At 42.8% G+C, this 26,715-nt stretch overlaps 1 protein-coding gene across 1 annotated transcript in view; it reads left to right on the top strand.

Moving 5' to 3' along the window:
* CPXM2 (carboxypeptidase X, M14 family member 2) overlaps positions 1-26,715 on the top strand; it is a 65,461-nt gene that overhangs the window by 16,637 nt on the left and 22,109 nt on the right. The window contains exons 2-5 of the mRNA XM_069863546.1: positions 5,682-5,791; positions 9,412-9,551; positions 20,283-20,367; positions 20,895-21,045. Coding sequence (XP_069719647.1) covers positions 5,682-5,791; positions 9,412-9,551; positions 20,283-20,367; positions 20,895-21,045 — 486 coding nt within the window. The remainder of the gene's footprint in view (positions 1-5,681; positions 5,792-9,411; positions 9,552-20,282; positions 20,368-20,894; positions 21,046-26,715) is intronic.

The raw sequence follows: 26,715 nt of genomic DNA, 5'->3' as shown, positions 1-26,715 counted from the left end.
GGTGCTGGGTCCAGCCCTGTTCAATGTCTTTATCAATGACCTGGATGAAGGCATCGAGTGCACCCTTAGCAAGTTTGTGGACAACACTAAGCTGGGTGGAAGTGTCGATCTGCTGGAGGGCAGGGAGGCTCTGCAAAGGGATCTAAACAGGCTGGACTGCTGGGCTGAGTCCAATGGCATGAGGTTTAACAAGGCCAAATGCTGGGTCCTGCACTTGGGGCACAAAAACCCTGAGCAGTGCTACAGACTAGGAACAGAAGTCTGGCTGGAAAGCTGCCTGGAGGAGAGGGACCTGGGGGTGTTGATTGACAGCCGACTGAATATGAGCCAGCAGTGTGCCTAGCTGGCCAAGAAGGCCAATGGCATCTTGGCTTGTATCAGAAATGGCGTGACCAGCAGGTCCAGGGAGGTTATTCTCCCTCTGTACTCGGCACTGGTGAGACCACTGCACGAATCCTGTGTTCAGTTCTGGGCCCCTCACCACAAGAAGGATGTTGAGGCTCTGAAGCGAGTCCAGAGAAGAGCAACAAAGCTGGTGAAGAGGCTGGAGAACAGGCCTTATGAGGAATGGCTGAGAGAGCTGGGGTTGTTTAGCCTGGAGAAGAGGAGGCTGAGGGGTGACCTCATTGCTCTCTGCAACTACCTGAAAGGAGGTTGTAGAGAGGAGGGTGCTGGCCTCTTCTCCCAAGTGACAGGGGACAGGACAGCAGGGAATGGCCTCAAGCTCTGCCAGGAGACGTTCAGGCTTGACATCAGGAAAAAAAATTTCACAGAAAGGGTCATTGGGCACTGGCACAGGCTGCCCAGGGAGGTGATTGATTCACCTTCCCTGGAGGTGTTTAAGGCATGGGTGGATGAGGCGCTGAGGGGCATGGTTTAGTGATTGACAGGAATGATTGGACTTGATGATCCTATGGGTCTTTCCCAACCTGGTGATTCTATGTTTCTATGATTCTGTGAGATGATTCTGCAGAAGGTGGGGTCATGATCAGGCTGAAACTGCTTTCCAGCCTGGAAAGCACAGAGCTGTGCTGAGATCGTGAGTTGATTTGATGGGTTAAGAAGGGAGCTTGGTGTCACCTTTGCTCTTGGGGTAGGCAAGCCCCAAGTTGTGCCTGGTAAATTCAGATCTCAAGAAATGAGGTTGTGACTGGAGTAATTCTCAAGTGTTTCTTCCTTCTGACTTCAAGGGATAGGTGATTTCTGTCAATGTTGAAGGATCAGAGATGCCTTGCAGCCCTTAGCTAGGACACAACTGCCTGTCTGGCCAGCAGGAGCATAGTGGAGAATAATGGGACCTGAGGTACAGCCGTTTAACACAGCCAGTGGGGAAGCCCTTTTGGAGTGGAAACCACCAGAACACCATTCAAGATAAAAATGTTATTAAGTCAGAATCCAAGCCCTGTCTCTTTTTAGGTCTTGGAATTAATTAATTAGATACAGACATCTTATTAATGTCTTTAAAGTGAATACCTATTCGTGTTTGCAAATCACACACAAAATCAGGGTTGGATGTGGGCCAGGAAAGAGAAACCTCCGTAACTCAGCCTGTTCCCCGCACCGGCAAGCTTAATGTTTGCTCTTTGGTTGTTCTAAAACATAAATATTCCAGCTGCATTCTGTTAGTAAGTTGTTATGTGCATAGTACAAGGATTAAAATGTCTTTCAAAGCCACAGTCGCATTTCCTAGGTTTTATAATGATCACTTTTCCTGCCAGTTAAAGAAACAAATGAATATCTGGGTCATTTCCAGTTGAACTGGTCAGGTATGAGCTGCTCTGATTTCTCATGCTACCCAATTTCTGTAGCTTCTGCAAGTGTTTTTCAAACTAGCATGGAGGGTACAAAAGCATTAAGACAGTCATACTGACTGTGGCAATTTTCATTGTTATATAGAAGTTTTTTTAAAGTTAAATGAAACATATTAAAGTAATACTTTAAAAACCACCGGGTTTATGAATGCTATAAATCAGTCTTCCAATAGTAGGTTATCCTGGTTATCTCCAGTAGCTCTAAGAAGCAGGGGACACACACTCCAACAAAATAAATTATCTGCAATTAAATTCACAGTGTGATTAAGGATTTTTTTTTCCCAGTAGTGAAATGGCAACTTTAAGTGGATTGTGTTGTGTTATATTGAGTAACTTGGAGTTAATCAGACAAGGCTGTACTGAAGAATCTACCCCACTTTCCCCTCCTGCCCCCATCTCTGTACTCTACAGGCTGATGTTTTGGTGTGATGTGTTTGTCTCTTCATCCTTTTATTGATGCTGGAACTCACATGCTGGGGGGAAAGAAATTATATTCCTAAATTGTTAATGGTCAAATATTATGGCTATAAATAGAAGATGTCATTTTATTTAAAAGCAAAATCAAAGGTCTTCTCTTGTGGAAAACAGCACAAATTCCATACATCAAAGTTACTGTGAACAATAGGCTCGATGACTCCAAGAATATCATCCCAGTGCAGAGCTGCACAGCTGGTAACATCTAAAGGTCAGTGGTCTTTGATGAAGAACCCTGCTGCTCTGTCCCAGTTTCGTGTGATCACTGGAGAAGGAGGGGTCAGCTGTGAAATGAATACTTCTCATTAATTTCCAGTCAAGTATTGGAGCAAAATACTTGATTTTTCTCAGCTAGAGATTTGGAAAGTTATTGCAGTGACAGTTTAGAGTTTAGTTTGCTTCCGGAGAAAGCAAGTTAGGTGATTTCTTACCAACTTTTATAAATAACAGTAGAAAATAAATTCCTGGATCCTGTTGAGTGGATGGCAAAGATGCGAATGATTTCACTTGGAATATCACAAGGCTTGAGAACACTGAGCAAGGACAGCATGTTGTTAACAGTGTATGGAACACTTTGATTTCATCAAAGATACCTGTACTGCACATTGTCGATAGCTCCTGCCTGCTCCTGGAGCCTAACCTTGCTTCCCTTGAAACTTGTTAAATTGAGCTTTTTGTAATATTTGCTTATTGATCTGGTGTGTTCACAGACAATATAAATAATTCATCCTTGAAAAATAAAGAGCAGTCAGGCATGTTTAACTGAGTTCCGGATGAACTTTTCTGAGTCTATTCTTAGGCTTCCGTTTCTCTAGAAACGGAGATAATACACAAAAATAAACACAGGCAGTTTCTTCAGACTGAAAATACCCATCTGCACTTTAAGAAACCCAGCCTGGAATCCACTTCAGCCCAAGAATATTGCAGTTTTATGGTAAATTAGTAATGTTTCACTCTGGATAAGTGCACCCCCACTTCTTACACGTACTCTGGTGACTCCAGGTAGCTGCAGGCAGCCTGACAGGCAACTGCTGGGCTCAAAGTGGTGCTTTTCATACAGGTTCCATGAAAATAGGTCTGTATGGAAGAGAGGGGAGAGCAATGGGGAGGAAGGGGACTGCAGATTGTGTGCCTGTGCGTCCCACAGAGCAATGTTGTGCTGGCTGCCCACAGCACAACTCCGTAAGCCCTTGCTCCTGTTCAGTAGCAGGGAACAGGTAGGGAAACACAATGCAGAGGTGACAGCTTTGGTGGATCTGATGGAGCTGGCTGTTCCCTTCGCAGGACATATTCTACTTTTCTATGAACTCCCAGCCGTGCCTGTGGATTGCCCCTCAGCCTTGTTAGGTGCGGCATAAACATAGAATTAAATGGTATTTTATGAACTGAGTATGTAAAAGCGTCTTGCTTTTATTCTCAGCTGAGAGGAGGACTTCTGGGTGGCTTTTGAGTGCCTGGAACAGTGAGGCTGCTCAGAGAGCAAATACATGAAAGCGCAAAGGATTTTGCAGGATTTTACCATGAGACAGGTTTCCAAACCTCTCTGGAGGCCTGAACTTGTGAAAGCCAGTTAAGAAGTTGCCAGTGATATAACTCACTCCCGGTAGAGGTCTGCCAGAGCCTGAGACTTCTAGCCCAAGCACAATGAAAAATGAAACACTCGGTAAGGAAATGTGATTAAAACAATCATCCAATGAAACAAAAATCCCCAGAGCGGCTCCTTCCCTTGGCTTTCCTTTACATCCTGTCCCTTCTCTGTTTTGGATAATTAGATTGAAAGCTCTTAGAAATGAGGAACTGTCTACATTTTGTTGCTGTGTAAGACAAACGTCACTGGTGGTACTTTAGAAATATTTAGCATTTGTCTGTTCTGCCTCTGCTGGTGAAGTTTGGGCCTGGATTTGCGTGAGAAGTTGCCTAAGGATGAACAAAGAAACACTAGCACAAATTGACAGCAACTAACATTTTCTCCTGAGGGATTTTAGGTTGTTATGAGCTAAGGAAGGGCGTGGGATATCTCTTGTATTTTGCCAGTTTGTATGTCATACGGCAAAGCTGCCGGTCAAAGTTAGACATTGGATGAGAGTCCCAGGTACGCATCCTCATGGCATTTTGGTAAGTGATTAAAAATCTGTACGTAAGAGGGGTACAAGCACAGAGCATGGAGTGAGCTCCGACAGTTCTCCTGCAGCCATGGTACAAGCAGGATTGCAATCCCAGCTTCAGGCAGGCAGTGAGGAGGGATGGCGTGGGGACTGGGATTGGGGATGTGGTCTGGGCTCCATGGCCGGTGCTTTGCTCCTGTCTGTCACTGCCTGTTGTGAAGGCTACAGCAAACCATCCACACGCAACTGCAGAAAACATCTGGTCTCTGTCCAAACCCAGAACTGATACGGCCACAACAGTGCAAAACCCAGTCTAATCTAACAGGTACTTGAGCCAAATAATGACACTGCTTTCCGCCTCTGCCCCACTTGGAATTTCCAGTTCCAGCTACGGTGATTTCTGGGTCTCTAAATGGTGCTATGGTGTACAATTCAGGTGCTCCCAAAGTGTCTCTCTGGTTTTGTTCGCCACTGATGAGACGCTCAGAGTGGCTCTTCCCTGCCTGCCAGGGTGCCTGAGGATATACACGCCAGGCATTGTGTGGGGCTCAAACACAGTTGGGCTGGGGTGGTTTTAGAGGAGATTTTCCTGATAATAATGAAGTAAACTCTCCCACATTCTCTTTTCCAAAAGCCAGAGCTCCAGGCTCCAGTTTGCTGAATTGCTGGCAAGCTGCTGAAGTCATGGCATCTGCTTTGCTTTCTTCAAGGATCTGGAGTTCAGAGATCTGGCCCCTGGTTTCCAAATTGCCTCTTTGTGCTTAGTCATTCCATCTGCAGAGCCGGACTGCCCAGCCTCCCAGCCCTCTGTAGCAATGCTGTTGTGCAATGTGAGGCTCTGTGATCGACGCTTCCAGAACAGATTTTAATTAGAAACAGAACTTCAGACAGTAGCTTGGAATGGGTACAAGGGGGGGAAGAATCAAAACAAGAGATGAAAAAGAATGATCCAAAAGAGAGAAAAATAAAAGGCTGTTTTACTGGCATTTTGTCCTGAAAAGGACTTGACAGGCCATACTGTGTGCGTCTGTGAAAAGGCGAAGCATGCTGCATGCAGTAATGACTATGAGAGCCTCGGAGAGCCAGGTCCTCAGCTGGTGTGAATCAGCATTGCTTCGTTAGCTTTATGAGAGCTGCCTTTTCTCATTGACCTCAGCGGCACTGTGCTCACTCCTGCCAGCTGGGGACCCCAGCCAGTTTGGCACAGGCAAGACCCAGGAACTTTGAGCACTTGTTTGTTTTGTGTTGGTTTTTTCATTAATTAATTTTTAATCAATCTTTTGTTTTGTAGATTGCCCTCCACTTGGTCTAGAGACATTAAAAATTACGGACTTCCAGCTCCACGCCTCCACAGCGAAGCGGTATGGCCTCGGGGCCCACCGAGGACGGCTCAATATTCAGGTAATATCCAATTTTCTCCAAAGTGGGAGAACGGCTCCAGGTTAAACTGTTGTATGAAGAGAACCAGTGGATGATTATTGGTTCTGACTGCTTTGTCAGCTCACGTAATCCAAATGAAGAGGAAAGACTGGAACTAGAGGAGTGAGCAGGGCTGATGGCTAACCTTTAGATTTGTGGGACTTATTTCCTGGGTTAGAAACCACTCCAAGCTGAGAGTGTGGATCCAAGCAGACCTCTGTGAGTAAGGTGCCACTCACGTTTCCCCAGAGTGCTCTGCTAAATGTACAGTGATGAACAATTTAATGGACTGCTGCCCCTGCGACATGGTCTGGGTATCACCACAGTGCCATCACTATATTCATGTGACCATTGCGTTCCTCCTTGAAATAAGAAAAAATCCACTCTTTGCTCTCATCACCTGATGCAAAATCAGCTGATAAGCTTAGGGCTCACCCAAGGTAACTAGCACTACCTTGGTTCACAGGAGATTCACAGAATAATGAAGATTTTCACAGGCTTCTGAGGGTTATTTTTTCTGTTTGGATTACTAGAAGCATGTGAAATTAGTCAGGTGGTGCAAGCTTTCTTCTGCAGAAAGCCAGGCTTAGCAGTGCTAGATGAGATCTTCCAGGATCTGCTTCTCCTGTGACCTTGCACTGCGGGGGACCTGCTCTTGCTCCCAATCCTGTGTGGTTGCAGTGATGAAGCTGCGGCCGCTTGGGGGCAGGAGCTACTGGGGTTGTAGAATGTTGTGTGTTGGAGATACAACCTGCAACTGCAACAGTGGCAGAACCAGCAGTGATTTAACATCATCAGGAAAATTCATAGCATAAAATAATATTTAATGAGGTGTTCTGCCTTCAGGGATAAAAGTCATCAGTACTTGCCACTTGTGAAATAATTAGCAGTGGTTTAAACCTGCAATAATTAGTCAAATAGTGTTTCTCTTTCTTCATCATTTTCCTGGTTGGAGAAATCCGCATGACGCTGAAGGTTAACCAAGTAATGCAGTCACCTCTATGCAAATAAGCAGCATTCATTGCTTTGCGTCTTTGCAGTTATCCGTCTCCCTCATTCCCTTTGCAAATATCCATTATCAAAACACAAGTGAAAGACAAAATTACTGAAGTTCTGCTTTCAGCCCGGGTGCTTTAATTCTTCTCTTTCCTAGTGGCAATGGTTGCTATAAATGTCTATGATGAGTAACGCTTTTTTTTTTTCTGTCCTCCCAAACTTCCTAGGGTAAAATAATGTTTCTGATCACCCTGCTGAGAAAAGAGAGGAATAGAAGCAGAAGTGGTTTGGTATTGGATAGATTTTTCCTGCTGCTCTAGCTGACTTGTGGTGGCAGACTGAAACTTCTTTCTTCATTTGAATACATTTAGGCAGTAATATATTTCTCCTCATTATAAAATAAGGCTTTTGGAACAATGATAATGTGAATGAATATTTATTCTGTCTTGCATACATGCAACTCGGAAGAGAACTAGGACAAAATCAGAAGTTATGTATTTTTTAACATTTGATTTCCCCTCATCTTAGCTTCTGGGTACATAGTAAGCAGTTAATTTGTTTTACTTGAATTACAGTTTCCGACATTTACATTTAAGGATAACCTTCCAGGAGTGACGGAAAAGGAAATCCTTTATCCTGCATCAAAAAGGTGTATTTTTCATAAAACATTGTGTATCGAGAAGTGTTCTGGCATTTGGCTGCCAGTGAAATATAAACTGGGTTAGACTTTGAGTTGTTCTTGAAAATTCAGTGAAGGAAAAAAGGGTTTGCTTGAGCCCCAGCTCTTACTTCCAGCTTTCATTGGCTCTTCTGCTCTCCTACTTATGGAGATAATGGAAGTGTTTAAAATGTACAGTTTAGCTATGCAGATCAGAACTCAAATCTGTCATCTCCATTATTTCCATATGCACTTGTTAAATTCAAGTAAACGTCTTCCTGAGCAACTGTATCTTGATTTGTATTCTTTGATTGAATATTTGATGCTAATTTCCTCATCTTTCAGGAATCAAGTTTTTCCAAAGACAGTTCATAGCAATTTCAACTACTAAATATTTGATTGCATTTATAAGGTGGTTTCTTTATGGAAACAATATTTTGAAGTGGCCATAAGGCAAATTCAAAACTTCAAGCACCTTAAGAAAAAATACAGACTTGAAGCTTGAAAAGAGAAGTTTTAACATACATTTACTGTGATCCTTTTCCTTCAGAAATCTTTCTAATAAGAACTTGTCTCCATTTTATTAAAGTCCAGCTGAAACCATGGAGACTTGAGGATGTGATTTGGGGTTTTTTTTGCAAACAAGCTCTTCTTTCTCTCTTCTGCTTCCCTCTCCTCACTCTGATGTGGAGGAAAAGTTTGTGCCCTGAGGAGCATCACTCAAATAGGTGATGTCCTCAGTGTAAGTGAGGACCAAGGATCCCAGCTGAAGCCATGAGAGATAAGGTACTCTATCTGGAGAAACTAGTGTAAATGGGATTAGCATGATGTTGTTCAAGGTGCTTTGCAGATCTTAACGCTTCCTGGCAAGCTTTGGTTTAAAACCCTAAGGCTACTTCAAATTCCATCTTATTTTAAAATGCACTGAAACCATTTCTTGAAAAAGGTTCTAACTCAGGTCAGTGATCATATTTACACTCCCATGTTCTCCCATTGTTTGGTTCTCCTTGAAGGATTTATCTTACACTGTCAATAAAGATTTTCTCTGTATCTTGTGCTTCAACTGTTATACAAACATCACTTTAAAATATCAGAGTCAACGCACAGAGGCTGATGGCTCACAGATGGCAACACATTAAGCAGATGAAATGTCAGAAAAACACGTGTAGCCTCAGAGGACCCCAAGAGCTGCTGTGCTCTGTATGCAGTAGCTAGCTTGGTGCCAGACAGTTCCTGGGCTTTAGTAAGAAGATAAATATCCAAAGCCCTCAGATGCTGTGTTTCTTTAAGTGCTGTTTTAGATGTATTTGGAATACAGCTTACTCAAAATTTGTTGCAGCTATTTCTTTGAAGATATCAGGAAGGCTGTTTGTGGTGGGGTTTGCCAGCATAAATGGCAATATAATTAGCACACAAATTGGGGTCTTGCTGGGCATTCCTGAATTTTTAACCTTTCACACCATAGTGATGAAAATTAATAATTCTGGGACTGAAGTTGTGTTGGAAATAGCATTACTATTTTCATATGCCCTACACTCTGCTTTGCTGCTTCAGCACTGACTATTATTTACAAGGGCCAGAGATAACTTTTTAGGACTTTCATAACTCTGAAGACCATGTGGATAATTTGTTCTGGATAAAGGCCTCTATCAGGCTACAGGCACAAATAGGTGGACTGAAGTGAAGCTCTCTTTATGCTTTTTAACTCTAGCTTAAATTTATATGTAATGGTTCTTGGTTTTTAAAGGGACTTAGCAGACCCTGCTTTGAGTAAGGAAATTATTTGGTCTCTCCATATAGCTGTGGATAACGGCAGTCTTGGGGTCTTAAATGGGAGCCAAAGGAGTAAATAGGATGAGTGATGACTTCATGTGTTCTTTTCTTTTTCTTATGAAAGACCTTCAGTTCCTTGCTTCTGATTTGTGAAGACAGTTTTCCCTTATTTCAGGCAGGTGTTAACGAAAATGACTTTTATGATGGTGCTTGGTGTGCAGGAAGAAATGACCCTTATCAGTGGATTGAAGTGGATGCTCGAAGGCTGACAAAATTCACTGGAGTCATCACACAAGGGAGAAACTCCCTCTGGTCGTAAGTACATGCTTGCTTTTTGCCGTGAGATTCTGAGCTTTCAGAGCACGGAATGCATGTTGTATTGTGTTTGGTTTGGCTCTTCAAGGAAGAAAGAAGGAATGGAAATGCAGTTTGACATCAAGTAATTGAATGGAGGGGCAGAAAAAGGCAAAGTGATTATACGTGGCATAAAATAAACTTTAAGGGTAGGAAACTATTATAGTAATTGTGTACATCTGGCAAAGGAATGAATGTAATTCCCTTGGATTATATGTCTTCATACTCACCTTGTCGAATTTGCTTGTGTTAAACTTCTTCATTCTTTTCCAATATTTAACTTCAGTTTAGATGCTAGTTTTTTAGGGGGATTTGGGTGGTTTTAGATGTTAGTTTAGAATAATTACTCTTCTCTGAGATTTCCTAGTATATAGGAAATTGTCAAATAATTGGTGGAATTCAAAACAATGGAATTTTTAAATGAGCAATTAAAACAAATTTTATATCTGTACTTCTTTTATTCTAAAGAGGAATTTATAATTTAACCAAACCCACACAGTATGTATTGACCAGGCCTGTGTTGGATAGCAGGCATGTGCGCTGTGTTCACGGCTGCGAGTAAGGTTCCATGGTATTGAACTTGCTTGTTAAAGAGCTTTTAGAAAGGAGTACTCACCATTAATCAACCCATACTGCCTCGCTGAGTGGGTCTAAGGAGGCAGTTCAGCCACGCGAAGCCCAGGGACTTGTCTTTGGACTCATCTTGCTGCCTACTGCCAATGCTGGAAGCATCCATGAGCTTTCTGCTTCCTCCTGGTGTTACACAGACCCATGTGCAATTGCTTACTTGTGATCTGCTGCTGTGAGCGTAGGTGCCCAGGCTGTGATAACAGCCTGCGTGAGTGAGCTGCGATTGTACATGAGGAGTACAGCAATCAGCTGGTGTAAACAGGGACTGGAGGTGATGGATTATTATTTTCCCTGACGTTTACAGTGTTTAGCCAGTCTCTTGATTTCTCTTTGGGTTTCACTGTGTTAGGTAAGCAAATAATCCCCCTTGTGCTACTAGACATTTTGACCAAATTGAAGGAGATGCCCAGCCTTGGATCTATTCCAGTCAGGTCTCTCACTTAAGAAAATGAATGTGCCGTATAGTGAAAGGCAAACCAGAAAAATACCTCTGTATCTAGGAAAAAAGGGTTTTTTTTCCATAGTTTAGTTTTCTGCCTTTTTGGTTGGTGTTTTTTTTTTTTTTTCGTTTCTTTTAATACTGATGTGGGAGTAGGAGCCTTTTCGGCAGTAAGTTTTCTATTTTTATTCTACATTGTTCTGTGTTAGGTAGATAATTACTATAGCAAAGCCTTACTCTTTCCTATGTTCATACTCTTGACATTGCTCTTCCTATCAACACCAGAGCTGCACTGTTTCGTCTTGTTGCATTGCTATTTTTAGTTCAGCTCTGCTGTGAGTTTACAGCAGGACTTGATGCTCTGTTTATAGCTGGTATTCACAGTCATCTTTGTTTGGGTTTTTCTGGTTTGGTTTTTAAATTACTGAATCCTGCTCTTGCCTTCTTCCCCCACAAGGAGGTGGTGGGAGAATCCTGAGGGTCTGGAGGAACATCAGGGTTGATTCTGGGAGAGCGGATCCAGCTCCTCTGTGATTGCTACTCACATTTGCAGAGAAACAGGCACATTTCTGCCTCACAGGTGCCAGGATGGTTTTGACTGGACCAGTTGCACTGTAAGGCAGGGTGACATCTCCTGGAAAACATGTCCTGTAAGACTGAGCTCTGGCCCATGGAAGGAGTAGGGGAAGGGGCAGAAATAGTCCTAGGAAGGAGTGACCTCCTCCTCTCCCTCCAGTGTGCATGCAAGGGACTGCCCTGGAGGGGGCTTTTCTTGTCAGGGTGTGATGGCTTTGGGACTGGCTTCCTTGGAGTCCATCTCGCTTTCTCTTTCCTCTAATCAGATTGAACAGATAAAATTGATGTAGTTGAAGTTTGTGTGCTCTGCTTCTGCATGTGTAAGTCTTCAGATTTTTAAAAGTAACTTGGTACTACCTGAGGTACCAAATTGGAGGCTCATGCTTTCCAAACAGTTTAGGCTGAAGTGTGCAGCCCTCACCTGGGCCAGGAGTGGTGTCCTGGGGTTACCAGAGTCTCAGCACCTGGGAGGATGATGGCAAGGAAGATGGCAGATGCTGCCATCTCATGCAACAACTCATGTTGTTGCATCTGAAAGGTGATCTTAGTGTATCTTTCTGACCCAATTTCTCCAGCAGTCAGGAAAGTGAGAAGAAAGGAAAAAAAAAATCCTGATATGGAGAAGAGCTACACAAAGGGAAACTGAATTCAGACCATAGTGGAGACTGAGCTTGGGGCAGAAGCTGCCTTAGGGTGGGATTCAGAGGCACTGGTGGTAGCTTTGGTGCTTGTGGCACTAGAGGGACAGTGACTCAACCATAGACATAGGGCTTGCAAGCAGTGAGCTGCCTTTTGTGAGCCAGACCAGGAGAAACAGGCTGGTGTAGGACTTCTGCTGGTGTGGGCAGTCTCATCTGTGACTGCTTTCCTGTGATGGGCACTAGAAGAGAAGGACGCTCATTAGCTTCCTTCTCTTACACTTGGCTACTTACTGACTGTGATGGTATCAAAAAGGAATATTTATGATATAAAACCTTGTACAAAAAGGTGCCATTCTCTTACCTGAGGCATCTTCTCAACTTCATGGAGTTATGCGACAAGAATATAATGCTTTCATAACTAATAGAAATGTATGCTGGAGAATAAGCTTATTTCAGGTAGGAGAGCCGAACCCCACCAATCTGATCTGTCTTGTTTTAGAAACAAAACCCTGCCAAGCTTGAAAGCCAAAGTAAGATTTGTATTTAAGCCTTGGAGACTTTCCCAGCATTATGTGTAAAAAAAAAAAAGACACTAGGATATTATGCAAAGTTAACCAATGCCATTATGTGATAGCGGCAAAGAATTGGGAAAAACAACCTTTTTTCCTTCTTGGTATTGAACGGGAAACTTTTAGTTAAGCACATTTTTTCCCTTTGTTAAAGTCCTCTCTGAGCTTCTGCTGAGCTCAGATTTGTACCTGCTCTGGTTCCTCTGGCTTCCTGCTGCTGACTGAATGAGGACATGTGAAATGACAAGTGAGGGCAGGTGAGGACACTCTGCTTGACTCCTGCAGCAAATAACTTTGCCCCTCGCTGCAGGCCTGCAGTATTTGAGTTACTGAGAGTCTGCCTTTGATTCTGCATGTGTTTCTGATGCTGTGGCCAGAGCTAGCATAGTGGTGGTGGAAGCAATGTTTTACTCTGCTGTAGAAGCACTAGCAGCTGTAGCCTAGTTTTGCTGATATCCTGCTCCACCCAGAGGAAAGCCTGTTCCTCAGCCTGGTTCTTTGGGATTTTTGGAGCTTTATACGCAGTGGATGAATTGAAGGTTATGCTTGACACGATGCAAAGAACACAAAAACACCTGAGGTTGTCACTTTGTGTATGCTGGCAGGAACTGCTCCACCTCAGTTATTCCTGTCCAAGGCCGTGGCTCTGCTTGTATGCCCAGGGCTCTTGTGCTCGAGACATGAGAGCCTTGAGAAGGGAGAGGCCAAGGTGCAGAAAGAGCTCTTGGAAGTACAGATGACCTGACTGGAGAAAGAAGGAAGCCATGCTTGGTTAGAAATGAATGCTGGCATTGTTTAATCATTTCCTTTTTAAGGAAAAATGTGAGTCAAACTGCCTGGCTGTGAGTTCTGTGATAGTCATGTGTAATCAAATCTTTCTGCTCTTCTTTCCTCCTGCAAGAAGCAAACCCAGGCTTTGAACAAAAGCTCCTGAATTTGAGCAATCCTTCCTTTCGCCAGTCAAAGCAATCAGGAGGACTCAAAGGTTGTTGCTGTCCAGGCACCTTGGGCACTCACGGGAAACCTGCAGGGAGAGGGGCACGGCAGTTTGCAAAGTTTGGTTTGGGTAGAGATTAGTCTCTGTGCCTGGCAACCTTGCAACGGGACTGAAAAGGCTGATTGGTTGGAGGAGACAACAAATTGATGGCCTTGTTGGCTGGAAGAAATAATTACAATGGCTTACACGTATTTTTTGCTTATAAGCCGACCCACTTTTAAACTGGTTCTTGAAGCTGTGTTTTAACCAGGAGCTAGTGTAGACACCATCACATGCTCCTCTGTTCTGTGTCCTCACACTGTTGTCTGAGTGTGTTCCTCACACTATTTTATTGGCATAGCAAATAATAAATATCCATCATATTTCCTCTCCTGTCTGACCATGCTTTTGCTAAAGACAAGGCATTTTTAACTGAGTAGGGAATAATTTTGTGATGTTCTCTAGTACCCCTTCATCCTCAGCTGGCTCTGTGTGCGGTATAGCCCTTCATGGTACCCCAGCATCCCTTTGACAAACCGTCCTTAGGGAACTGTAGGTCTGTCGCAAGCTGGGTACCTTCCAGAGATAGAGTTGAGGATGAATTCAGGTCAGTGCAGTTTGCTAGCTTCTGATTTTGGTAGTACAGTGTTCTGCTCTCTCTTAAGTCACAAAATTTGTGTTACCCCAAATTTTAGTTTATTGCTATACTCACTGGCAATTCCTTGTGAGTTGGGATATGCTTTTATGAACAGTCTGCATGTGAGGATTGAAAGATGGTGAACTTCCTTTCTTGCAAGAGGGTAAAAATCCTCGCTTCCTCCCCAGTTTATGAGCCATTCATGGTATTAAGGCCATGGTCTCAGCATTAAGATTGGCTTCATGAGGAGATAATCACATCAGCATCTTCACTATTCCAATAACTGAAGTATGAAGAGCAGTGATAATCTGTTCAGTGCAACTGCATCAGCATTTGGGACTGTATGGTGGTTACCCATAAGGATTTGGGTTGTTTCCACAGAGACTAAAGAAAACAGGGGGGACAAAATAGAGCAGCAGTGTAATGCTACTTTTGAAAGCATAGTCGAATGAACTCTAACTCCTGTCCCACTCACAAGGACAATAGATATATGTGAAACTGACCTCCAAAACAATATTGCCTAGCCCCATGCAGAGGCTATGAAACCATACTCTGATGAAACTCCAGCAAATTCAATGAGAATGTCTCAGGTTTTTATCCAAATTGTGTAATAAAATACTCAGCTGTTGTGTAGCGACTTGAATTGTTCCAGCACATTAAGTCAGCACAAACTGTTGTTTCCCTGACTGGGTGACAGGACTGCAGAGGTTATTATAGCTTCCCCGAAGTCACGCTCTCAGGGAGTGAATTGTTCCAAATCCACTGCAATCATATCAAGTATATAGATGGGAGTTACAAAACAACCTGATTTCAGCGTAGAAAAGGCTCCCTTGATATCTTAATATCACTAGTTACATATTAAGAAAACCAATCATAAACAGCAGTGTAAAAAGTTGTTTTGTTACTCTATTTTGGTGGAGCCGTCTCATGGGCTTTCAGCATGGGTTACAGCACTCAGAGTCAGCCTTTGACAGCCTCAGCCTCAAGTGCGCTCCATCCGTTTATTTAATTTCAATTCCTTTGCCACGTTCACCATCTGCCTCAACACTTGTGCCCTACACAGGGTTTTGGTGCAGTTTTAATCACTGCCGATGAACGATCACCGCCCTCTCTTGGTGTTGGGGAGCTGGGTTTGTGACCCATTCCAATGATCCTGTGTGGGTGGAATTCTGACAGCACACCCAGAAATGTATTTATACTTCCACAATTTGTTTGACAGCAGTGTCAAAGCTGATGATTCTGATATGCGACAGTGCTCTTGCTCTAGTTCTCATTCTTGCCAAAGACTGAGTGACTCATGGTGCAGCACTGAGAGGAGCAGGTCATTGCCCACCCCATGAGGCGGTTCTTGCCTGGTTAACTTTTGCTCTGCATTGGGAAAGGATGGTGGTAGTGGAGAGAGCCTGCTGTGCCCAGAAAGGCTGATTGGGGGTGTTCAGAAGGGGAAGGAAAGCTTTTTAAACTCTGTAGAAGGGGCTTTGATGGGCAGTTTGCAATCAAATCAGCTGAAGCCTTTAGGAAGGGTATATCAATTGAATACAGGCATCTGTTGCAACAGATTACTCACGCTTATTGATCACAGCCTTGATTTGCACATTTTGCATGTGCATTATGACTCATTGCAATGAGGATAATTGTATGTGGGGTTACCTGGAGGACATCAGGCAGCTGGTCCTTCCCCTTCTCCCAGTGCTCCGAGCATCCTTCCCAAGCCAGCATCCCTTCTGCAGGCTCCAAGCAGCACAGCCACAGCTTCATGCCCACTTGGTAGGTGTGAGCCCCTTCAGCATTACTGTATATATGCTCACAGCTGTACACACAAATAGTGATATTTGCTGGTGACTGCCAGAGCTTTTCATTTTCCCTTACTTTAATATTCACAGGAAGGAGACAAAAGGACAATGAGGCACTGCCCATAGAGTTCAGGTGTTTCTCCTCAAATATATAACTCGTTACAGAGTGTGATAGCTGCAAACAAGGATGGGAAATCAAAAAGGTCACCAAATGAGGTTTAGAACTGAAGGAATCACAGCTTGGAAGGGGAAAGTCTGGTGTAGGAAGAATTTCACACACATCAGATCTCTTTGCAGAGTGTCCTGGACAGAGAGGTGTTAAGCCCATAATATCTCTGGGGTGGAGGATGTCTCTCACCCCACATGGGAGGCCTGGCACCTTCAGGTGTTGCTACTCGAATGTAAAACTGTGAGAGGAAATACCCACAGCTGGCACCTGCTTTCCTTGGAAGGTCAGAAAGTCAGAGATTAAAATCTTGTAAAAACTCGGCTGCGAGTGGTAGCCATTGGGTGGGAAACATGTTTGCAACCCCAGCTCTTTGCTGAGAAGCAAGCTTTGGAAAAGCAGTCCTTAATTCATCCTGAGCAAGTGAAATTCTAGCCTTGAGCTTTCCTCACAGGGCCTCCAAGGAGCTGGGTTTCACAGCAATGCGTTCATTTAAGTCATCGAGAAGCAATTTTAAAAATTAAACATTCAAAGATTTCAATTATTAAAAAAAATACCCTTGCTCGCTAGTCAAGCTCTATTTCTTAAACCATATTTATTTTAATTAGCTTGTAAAGCTTGCTGGGCTACCTGTGGTTAGCCTGAGTGTTCTTTGACTTGGCTTGTTTCTGAAGCTGTTCGGTGATTGTGTGGGTGATTTAATATTTTATCATCGTAAATAATATTATAGATTATTAAAATTAATGGGTTTGTGTTTAATTCCTTGAGTCTACAAATTACTTTTTCAAGCAGAAAGCCATTTCATTGTTGGATTGCGGATTCTGTTGCATCAGTACTATTTAATCTAAGATTTGCCTGGCATTTTTTTGGTATATAGATTCTGCTGTTTCAAGTATTTTGGCTTCAAGTATTTGTTCATATATTATTGGAGGATACACATCTATGTGCCCATCTGGTTCTATCTTCTGTTGATTTTAGGGGTTTGTAATGCAGACAAATCAGATTATGGTGGCAGCAGAAGAATAATACAGTCAGCTGGAGTCAGGCCCATCAAGGATGAAGCTAAAGTGAACTCTGCCAGTGTTTGCTGGTCTCATCCCCAGCATCTCTGCCACAGTGGCCTTGAGATTCTGCTGACCAGCACCTGCCAACCTTCCTCATTTACCTCTAATTGTGTGAGGTTGTAGTGATGTGAAAAAGCGAGTCCAGAGAAGAGCAACAAAGCTGGTGAGGGGGCTGGAGAGCAGGCCTTATGAGGAACGGCTGAGAGAGCTGGGGTTGTTTAGCCTGGAGAAGAGGAGGCTGAGAGGAGACCTTATTGCTCTCTACAACTACCTGAAAGGAGGTTGTAGAGAGGAGGGTGCTGGCCTCTTCTCCCAAGTGACAGGGGACAGGACAGCAGGGAATGGCCTCAAGCTCCACCAGGGGAGGTTTAGGCTGGACATTAGGAAAAAATCTTTCACAGAAAGGGTCATTGGGCACTGGCACAGGCTGCCCAGGCAGGTGGTTGATTCACCTTCCCTGGAGGTGTTTAAGGCACGGGTGGATGAGGTGCTAAGGAGCATGGTTTAGTGTTTGATAGGAATGGTTGGACTCGATGATCTGATGGGTCTTTTCCAACCTGGTTATTCTATGATTCTATGATCCTCAGAGACTGGCGTAAGAGAACCAGATTTATCTCACTTGTTGCTTATTTGGCTTTCTGTGATTGAGAGGTTTGGTGTTACAATATCACATGCAGTGGGCTGTGTTCAAACCAAATAAACCCATATCCCAGTGGTCAGGAGCCCCAGCTGACGTACTTGCCTGCTGGAGGCGCGGCAGCCAGAACCTGGCAGCCCCTACAGCTCCTCATTTAGCACTTGCTCTGTGCTGAGCTGAGATTCATCTGCATGTCTAGTACACATAAAGAAAAGTCAGCAAATTGTATGCAGGAGGCAAAGCAGAAAGATATGTTGTTGTGCAAGTGCTGCCTTTACCTCCGCTCAGTAATGTGATGTGGGTAGATAACTGAAAGCTGGGTCTCTGATTAGGAACCTGCCAAGGCTGTAGGAGATTTGCTTTTAATCCTCTGCCTTGATTTGGGTTTCCTCCCAGTCCCTGGGCAAGTCACTTAATCCCTGAGCTTGTCCATTTTGGGGTGGAAATGGACAAGCTGGACACTTCAATGCATCATAAGGACTTGAATTTAAAATTGAAGATGTTCAAATAGGCCTTGTCTGAAGCTCATTTGTTACAGATAAATGCCAAGCAACTACTACTAATAAAATCATCCACCACATCAAGTGAATTTGAATCATATCTTGATTTTTGCACGTACTGTTGGTGAAATGAATTTATTAATGTTGGCAAGAAATACTGAGATTTTTCAGATAAGTTTCTTCTGAAGAGATGAGGCTGAGATAAATTTTATTGAGGATTATTAATGGGCAGCACCTGAATCGAAACAATTCCTGTCAAGGCTGTTTCTGGTGATCCTTTTGTAGCATTGCTGAACTTCATGAGGCAGTGGTGTGAGCAGTGCTTTGTGCTCGGGCATGATGAACTAGAGGTCACCTCAGCTACTTCTGAAGATACTGTCAAACAATAATTTCTGTATTGCCTAACTTTCTGCCAAGAAAGAGTCTGACAATTAAAACATACTTTCCTGAATGCTGGCATCACACTTTCCCTGAATGATGTCTCCCTGACTCTCTAAAACCAACAAATATCTGAGGAATATAACAGCAGATGCAGGGGGATTTTACAGAGCATATTCAGAAGAGCTTCTCTAAACTAACAGAAGGGACATACTAAGTACTGTGAAGCTTTATAGCTTCCAGCTTTCCTTAGATAGCTTTATTGTTCGGTGCTGATGGGCCCTGAAAAGATTTGGTGTGATGTGCTGCAGAAATTAATGTCTGCGAATCCCAGACCCAACGAGACGGATCTTCCTGTCAGCACGTAATGACGTAAAGCGGATTACATCCTCCAGTACTCATTCTGGCACTAGACTTGGCTTTAGCTGCAATGTTTCCATGATAGATTTCCCTGAAAGCTTTAGATTTCATTGTCTACATGAATAAACCAGGCACCCCGTACATATTGAACTTGTGCCAGGAAGCACTGTGCTGACTGTAAGCAGCCTGGCTCTTGATTCGTGCATGTGCGACGCATCCATCTTCTGCCTGGAAGCATCAGACCTCCTGTGCCGCACACGTGCAGGAAGATTTAGTGTGTAAGTGCTCTTCTGCTGGTCTGTATCTTCAGAAATAGCTGGCATTTGAGGATACTCAGCCTGGTCAGAAGCCCTGTGCATTCCCTTCTGCTGGTTTTCCAGACACTCTGAACATATGTGTGAGTGAAGTGTTCCCGTTGCACATGGGGGAGAATGGGATTTCAAGGCAGAAGATTCCATTTCTGAGGTTAATCTGAATTTACAGCAGCTGCCTTAATATTGGCAGAAGTTGCTTTTCTTACCCAAGCTGTTTTTCTTACGTTCAAGCCAACAAACAGGAGAGGAGTGCCTAGGCAGTGTAAAAGGTGCACAGCTTTAACTCTCCTCAGAATAAAGGAAGCAGCGTTTTATTTCTCCTCATCCTCTTTAGCTGAACATAGATGAGGCAGGAGTATGAATGAAGAGTTTGCTTTTTTAGATTAAAGGGGATTTTGCTGTAAATCAGATAACAGGCCACTAGGAAGTTCAGCCGACTGAACTCTAGATGCTGAACTCTAGATGCTGTAGTAGTGAACTGGTACTATGATCAATTGAACACTGCTGTGCAGAGACAGAATTGTCTCTTTGTCCCTACTTATTGCTGATAAATACAAGAATACTCCAGGCTTCAGTCATTCTTATATTGGAAGAAATAGAAATTTTGCTGGGTACAATTTATGGACTTTTCAGAAGAATTATTATTTTTTAATAATAATAATATCAGAAGTAATAAATGCTCGTAGTCAAGAAGGTAAGATTTTTGAATGCTGGGTGCATCTGTTCTAAATAACTCATAATTTGCATATAAAAGGAAAGGAGAGGAGTAATCCCTCACCTCTTGGAACCCCAGAATGTTATCTTCTTGTGGTTTTTGCTTCTAGGGGCTAGGCTTTTTAACTGATCTGTTGAATCTAGATTTGCACGTTGCTTTCTCAGCCGAGCATTTTCATGACTTTGCCAGGTGGGATTTCCATTGCTGGTAGCTGTACAAGCTTTATTACATCAAACACAATTTGCAGTCATTCTAAGTTATGAAAAAATAACTTAGATACTCTTTGTCTTTTTCAAGGAGTAACTGGGTGACCTCTTACAGAGTATTGGTGAGCAATGACAGCCATGCATGGACTGCTGTCAGAAATGAGTCTGGAGATGTGGTGAGTATCACGAAACAGATGTCTTATGAAGATGAGCAGAGGTGGAAAAGTGAGAGCTGTCCTTGTGGAGTTCTGATTTGACACATTAGTCAGTATAACCTTACAAGGCAACATCTCTTGGTGATCCCACTCTTTTTAAAAGCAAACCACATAATACAGAGAGGGACCCAGAATATGATGTATGGCAAACCTGCTTATGGGTGTGAATGTCAGTCTGGCAGTGGTCTTGCCCGTTTTGAGACACATTTCTTGTTGCATGGCCTGTGCAAAGGTTTGCATCAGTCTGCTGGTCCCTGGGGACTTCTCATGCCCGTAAGATGCCTATTGCTGGAGAAAGGGTGTAAAGCTCTGGTTTCTTTCCCCCTCTCTGAGGCACAGGGGGGATTGTACTCTTTGAAGAGCAGTTTTGGCCTGAGCCACCATCAACCTGGGGCTGTACCAGATGGTTTTATCTGATTATTACCAAAGGTACTGAAGGGCTTCTTGAAGAACTGACCTTGCCGTTTCCGTATTTTTGGCCTATATAGATTTTTCAAGGAAACAGGGAGAAAGAGATCCCAGTTCTCAACATGTTGCCGGTGCCGCTGGTTGCACGCTATATCCGTATAAACCCACGGTCCTGGTTTGAAGAAGGCAGCATCTGTATGAGACTGGAAATCTTAGGGTGCCCTTTGCCAGGTAAGAGTCTTTCTCAGCTGATGTTGACATGGCTGCCTATGTTTCACAGAGCAAAACCTTACGCAAGACCACTGAAATAAAAAGAACATTCGGTACTGCAGATTATGGTGATGCTATGATTCTAAGCACATCATAAATAGCATTTGGGTCGATTTGTGTCTACATATGCATGTATGTACATAAATATTTGCAAAACTGTTTGTTCAAATCTTTTCTAAGTTGCTAGCTGTTTCTTCCTCATCTCTTAGCTGCTTTTCCTATTCTCTTTGATCTTAACTTCTGGCACGCTGGGTATCGTGCTCTCATTTTTTTGCAGGGGGCTGCAGATAGCGCGTTCAGCAATACTAGAGCCAGAGAGAAAGCTGCCACTCTGGAACCTGTCCTAACTCTTTAACTACTCCTGCTGCTGCTGCTCAGGGACTTGCTGCCTCCCATTCCTCTGTTGATGTAGGTTTTTCATGTGACAAGCAGAGGTAGCCTGATCTTTGTATTTTAGATGTATAAACAACCTGGGGCATGGAAGGGATAATTCTCTGACAGAGAAGCATGGGGCGAGTACTGTCATAAACGTTAGTCTGTTGGTGTATTCTCATAAGGCAGTGGACATGAGCAGCACTTGGACAACCCGTGTGCTGTGTTGGATCAGTAGGATCCTGATTTATTTCAACCAGGGGTTTACAAAACCCCAGCTCTGTGGGTGGCTTGTTTCCCGTTATACCTTTTACTCTGGAGGGGCAATTCCAGAGCCAGTTTCCCCTCAGCTCTTGAAAGGACTGGTGGGCTGTCGGAGAACAGTCTGCTAGCCCAAAAACCTGTGCAGGTTTGCAGAGGATCCATGCTATAACACAGTGTGAGAGGCTGGAGAAGCGTAGTTTTCTTAAGTGCTCTGGCTTTGCTGGCATGCAGGATATCCACAGAGATGTCCAAACAATAACAGATGACACTCAAACCACTTCCAAGAGAATTTCTCATGATCCTTTTCTCTTCCATAAATCTGTACCTAAAGAGGAAAGAACAAAAACGTTGGTATTTGAAAAAATGATTTTTATTAAGTGCAGCAGTTATCTATACTAGATTCTTACTGGGTATACACGATTACAGGGCCAAATTCTGCTTTGCAGTGTTCATATTTGTCGCCCTTCAGCTTCATGTGGCTGTGTCAGTAAGTGAAGGTGCTATGGAGGTAAGAACATACCGGCACTTCCAACTCTGTTGCAGTGAGTGCCATTACTGCTTGTGGCAGGTCTTAGATTAGCATGGAAACAGCATCAAGGCTGCTTCCTAGTAGTCATTTGTTGAGTTAAACTCAACCAGCCACTGCAGGCAATTATTCCTGAAAGAAAATCACAGAATAATTTGTTGAGAAACACAGTGGGAATGGGATGTGTTTGTTCAAAATGTAATTGGACTGAAAGAACTAATAGGTTTTGATAAGCTGCTGACCCGTCTTCTTAACTCAGAAAGAACTGACATTTCTTTCTTCTAGCACATTTTATTCATCATATGCATGGTGCTTCAAAAAAGCTGTTCACTATGTTGGAGAGGCCTTTCCATGTGTGTTTTCTTCCTGTAGGACATGACTTGTTCTTTGCAGTTCTCTGTAAATGAATTTCTTCACCCTTCATTGGTGTCATTCTACTCGATCCAATTTAGATAAACAACTGGTTTGGCCATGGGTCCAGCATCTTTCATAGCGCTGCTCCAGTGCACTGTGTTGACTGTTGACTCAAAATCAAGGGTTCTTTTCTGGCAGAACTTTCCTTCATAAACCTGAGCGAGTCTCCTATTTTTGTCAAAATCAGGAGGTGGAACTCTGTCTCTTCATGCAACTCTATCCTTTCCAAATTCCCACGACTAGTGACACAAGTTATGCAATGCTCAGTTTCCTTGAGTACTTAGTATGGATTCAACTCAATTTGCACCCTGAGTGTGAACATACAGGAAATGGGGTTTGCAGGAGGAGCAGTCGGGTCGTATTTCAGAGCTCCCACACACTGTGCTCTCCTGAGGCAGTGACAGTGCAGGGGCAGATGGGGCATAGGGAAGCAGCCCAAGAAAAAAGTGGGGCAGCCGGGAAACAAGTCATTTTTCATGGCTAAATTTCTTCCCATGTCTTTTAAAATTGTAATATTGAGTTTTATGTCTTTATTAGTCTCTGAATAAATTAGATGATTTGCATTCAGTCTGTACTTTATCCACTTGCTATCATGTAGGCTCAGAAGCGTGGGTAAGAAAGGAATATCAGAGAGAGAGAAGAAACCTGAATAAGATTTTGATATTCTAGGAAAGCTTGTCAGCACTGGCAGAATGTGATGAAAATGGTTAAAGACAGTTAGGACCCTTTCCTGTGGGTAGGTCTCTCTTAGTAAGACCTGCTGCGTATGCAGAATGCACTGAAAGTTGGACCAATTTTGAAAGAACTATTTAGATAATTGGAACAAAGGAATTACTGGTTATCTAATTAGTATTATATAAGATTATTGTAATTTTTATCAGTTAAATGCTTCTATATTATTCATAACATACATTTTTAGTGAATTACAGGCTAGTTTTGACAAACAACCTTTCCAGACAATCACAGTAGCTCTGCAGAACAAGCTGTTATCCAACTGTGCCAGTACTGTCTTTCAGGCAACAAAAGTGATTTGCTGTTTCACCAAGGGAAAAATAGCTGTAGAGGAAGGATGCCAGGAAATCCTACCTGCAGCAGAGGATCAGTGCTGCTGCTTCTTGCTGGGGAAAAAGAGGACAAAAGCACCAGCACTGAGTTCCCTCCCAGTTTCCCAGTTTCCAAAAATGTTATTATTTACATAGATGCAGGCTGATGTGTGCAATCTTTCGCACATGCCTCAGAGGGAAGGATGTACTTTCCTTGCCTGTTCTTTCTCAAACTGAAGGAAAATCAGAAAGAAACTGCATATGATTAAAAGTACCCAGAGACAGGAGAGAGAAAATTAGCTGAGCTCTTCATGCATTTATTTATACTGCAGAGTACCCAAGGCAACAGTCAATTATTTTAATGGAATACATTTGTGTTAAAATTTAATTTTTAGTAATTCTTATAATTGTCACTTGTATTATGATTGCACCATCACTTTGAACCCAAGATAGAACTACTCTGTTATGGAGCACTGTTTTGCAGTGGGTGCATCCTTCAGTCCTGTCCTCCTTGCTTGTCTCTTCTTGCCAGGCTGCCTGGTTCAGTCTAGGAATGAGCTCTATTTATATAAAACTGTGAATATCCTGCACTATAAGTGATTGTATATGCAGCAGAACTAAGTTCAGTGGATTACTCATGAGAGTCCTTGTGTTCTGCTTTATCATTGCAACCTGAAGTTTAATCTGAGGCAATTTAAAACTTTTTTGGAAGTTTGCCTGAGCCAAGAGTGAATACAAATGACAACAAATTCAATAACTCTCCTGGGAAAAGCCAGTGTATTGTGTTTCTCCATGCTCCTCAAGACAGATATGTAACATACCCCAGCAAGGCAGTCAGTGTCATTAAAAGGTTTTCTTTCATGTTTTCATTTGTACAATGAAGTGTACGCTGTTCTGTAAGAGTTTTACCAGCCCTCAGAGTGACCATTACTATTGGAATCAAACAGAAGGAAATCATTAGAAACATCAAATGCTGGTAGAAAACCATTAAGAAGCAACTACTCAAGTTAAGAGTTTGTTTTTTCTTTTACACATTACTATCATTCTTTATGTTTAACTGGAATAATCTATGTGCTATTTGAATATACATCTATAGCTAGAAAAGAATCCATAGATAGCTGCAGAATATTATTTAACTGCTGATTTACTGTGCGATGTTGATGCTCATGAGTGCCATGAAGTAGATCACCTGGAAGAAAATTTACAATCCCCTGATATGCCTGCCAGTGGGTTTATTCAATTCCACGTGTGCAGTCAGTGCTGTGTTCACATTTGTGGAAACAAGTCAAATTCACTGATATTATATAGAAATCAAAAAACCCAGCCATTTGCAAAATGGCATGTTGAGATTTTTAAGGCAGTCTAAAGGATATAGACAAGACTATTCTTTTTGTTATAAGTGTCTCTAACTCATTTGTAATGATTTAATTGCCTCATTCATTTTGAGTGCCATGTGAGCATCACCTATGAGCTGGCAGGCTCCGTCAGTATGGAGTCGTACCCTGTGGGACTGCTGTGAGAATGAAGCATAGGAATAAATCCTGTTGGGAATGGATGCAAGGTTTACTTACTAATTTAGAGTGTTTTGATCATATTGTTTTGTGAGTGTTGGTTTCATCTTCAAGTCATTGCAAAGCTTATTCCATGCCTTTCCATGGAAGTTAAAATAACATTGAAAACTAAAGGAGGAAAAAACCCCCAAAACACATTGTTATTAGCATAATAATTGGAATTAGGGCTTGCGGTGCTGCGTAGAACTCTAATATAACAGAAAACTCCTTTGGTATGTCCAGCTGCTGAACAGTTGGTTCCCTCTGGTGCTTTCTATGGGCAGTCCCCAGAGCTCTCATGCTGGAAAGTTGTTGGGCATCTCAGAGCTGACCTCTTTCTTTCACAGAAGGATGGAAAAGGCTTCGTTATCACTTGTTCATCTTTACAAAGAACAGAAGCATGAAGGTTGCAAGGCACCTTTACCTGCAAACTTAATTAATTCTACTGGTAATATAAAGATAGATTAGTTGTAGGAAAAAACAATTTGTTCCTCTGTGTATATTGGAGTGCAGGATCTCCTCTCCTTGGAAGAGAGACTATGTGAGCCAGTGCCATGTATAACTGAGTGTACGTCACTCCAAGTCCTGCTGTGGTTTGAGTTTCTTAGTCTCTTACTTCTCTGTGCTGTGAAAGAGAATTATTTTTGCCTAAGTGGACCTAACCAGCTGTGCACAAGCTTTGTGTCTTCATGTGTTTTAGCCTTTAGTTTCCTGATCTGTATTCCTGCTGCAGCAGAAATCCAGTGACCCAGGCAGGCTCACAGTAGAGCCTGGCAAACTCCGAGTGCCGGTTCTCCAGGGAGCTGTCAAACTGTGCATTATGTTGAGGATGGGAAAGAGATACAGTCATTCTCACTATAAGATTTTTTAAGTTTCCACCAACTCTACAGCACTCACAGTCATTCCCATGAGAGTAATGTTTGATGTATGGAAAAAGTGCTAGACTCTGAAAGGAATGGGATTAAAGTATTAGGAAAAAGAGTTGACTGCTGTGTATTTTGGCCAGTGGTGACAGAGAGAGCCTGCAGTGTCCTGGCAGCTTCATCGTGTTTGTTTTTATATCTTTACAATGGTGAAGATATTCTGCACAGCATTAAACACATTGTCTCTTTCTAGAAGAAGTTTGGGGTTTTTTGTACAGTTTCCATTTCTCACTCATTGATACATTAATGAATAACTTTTGCGCATTAACCTACGCTGACCTTTAAGTGTTTGGCATCCAAGAACCATCTGCAGGGTCACCGCAGCATCGCTGCTCTGCTGCTCTCGGTGGACTCACATCAGTGTAGGAGGAAGACCTGTAAGTGCAGGTGAATTGTGTGAAATGTAACCCTCCTGATTCTTCAACACTTTTTTGTTTTCCCCAGTAAGCAAAGAACTCCTGTTTTCTCACCTGGTTACACTCTAATTGAAAATAAGTGGTCTTGTTATACAGTCCTGGCTGGAAAGGATAGACCATTGA

This window comes from Phaenicophaeus curvirostris, chromosome 9 (genome assembly GCF_032191515.1).
Source record: "Phaenicophaeus curvirostris isolate KB17595 chromosome 9, BPBGC_Pcur_1.0, whole genome shotgun sequence".
Lineage (NCBI taxonomy): Eukaryota > Metazoa > Chordata > Aves > Cuculiformes > Cuculidae > Phaenicophaeus > Phaenicophaeus curvirostris.
The sequence above is the reverse complement of the archived record's forward strand: the minus strand, read 5'-3'. Positions and strand labels throughout refer to the sequence as shown.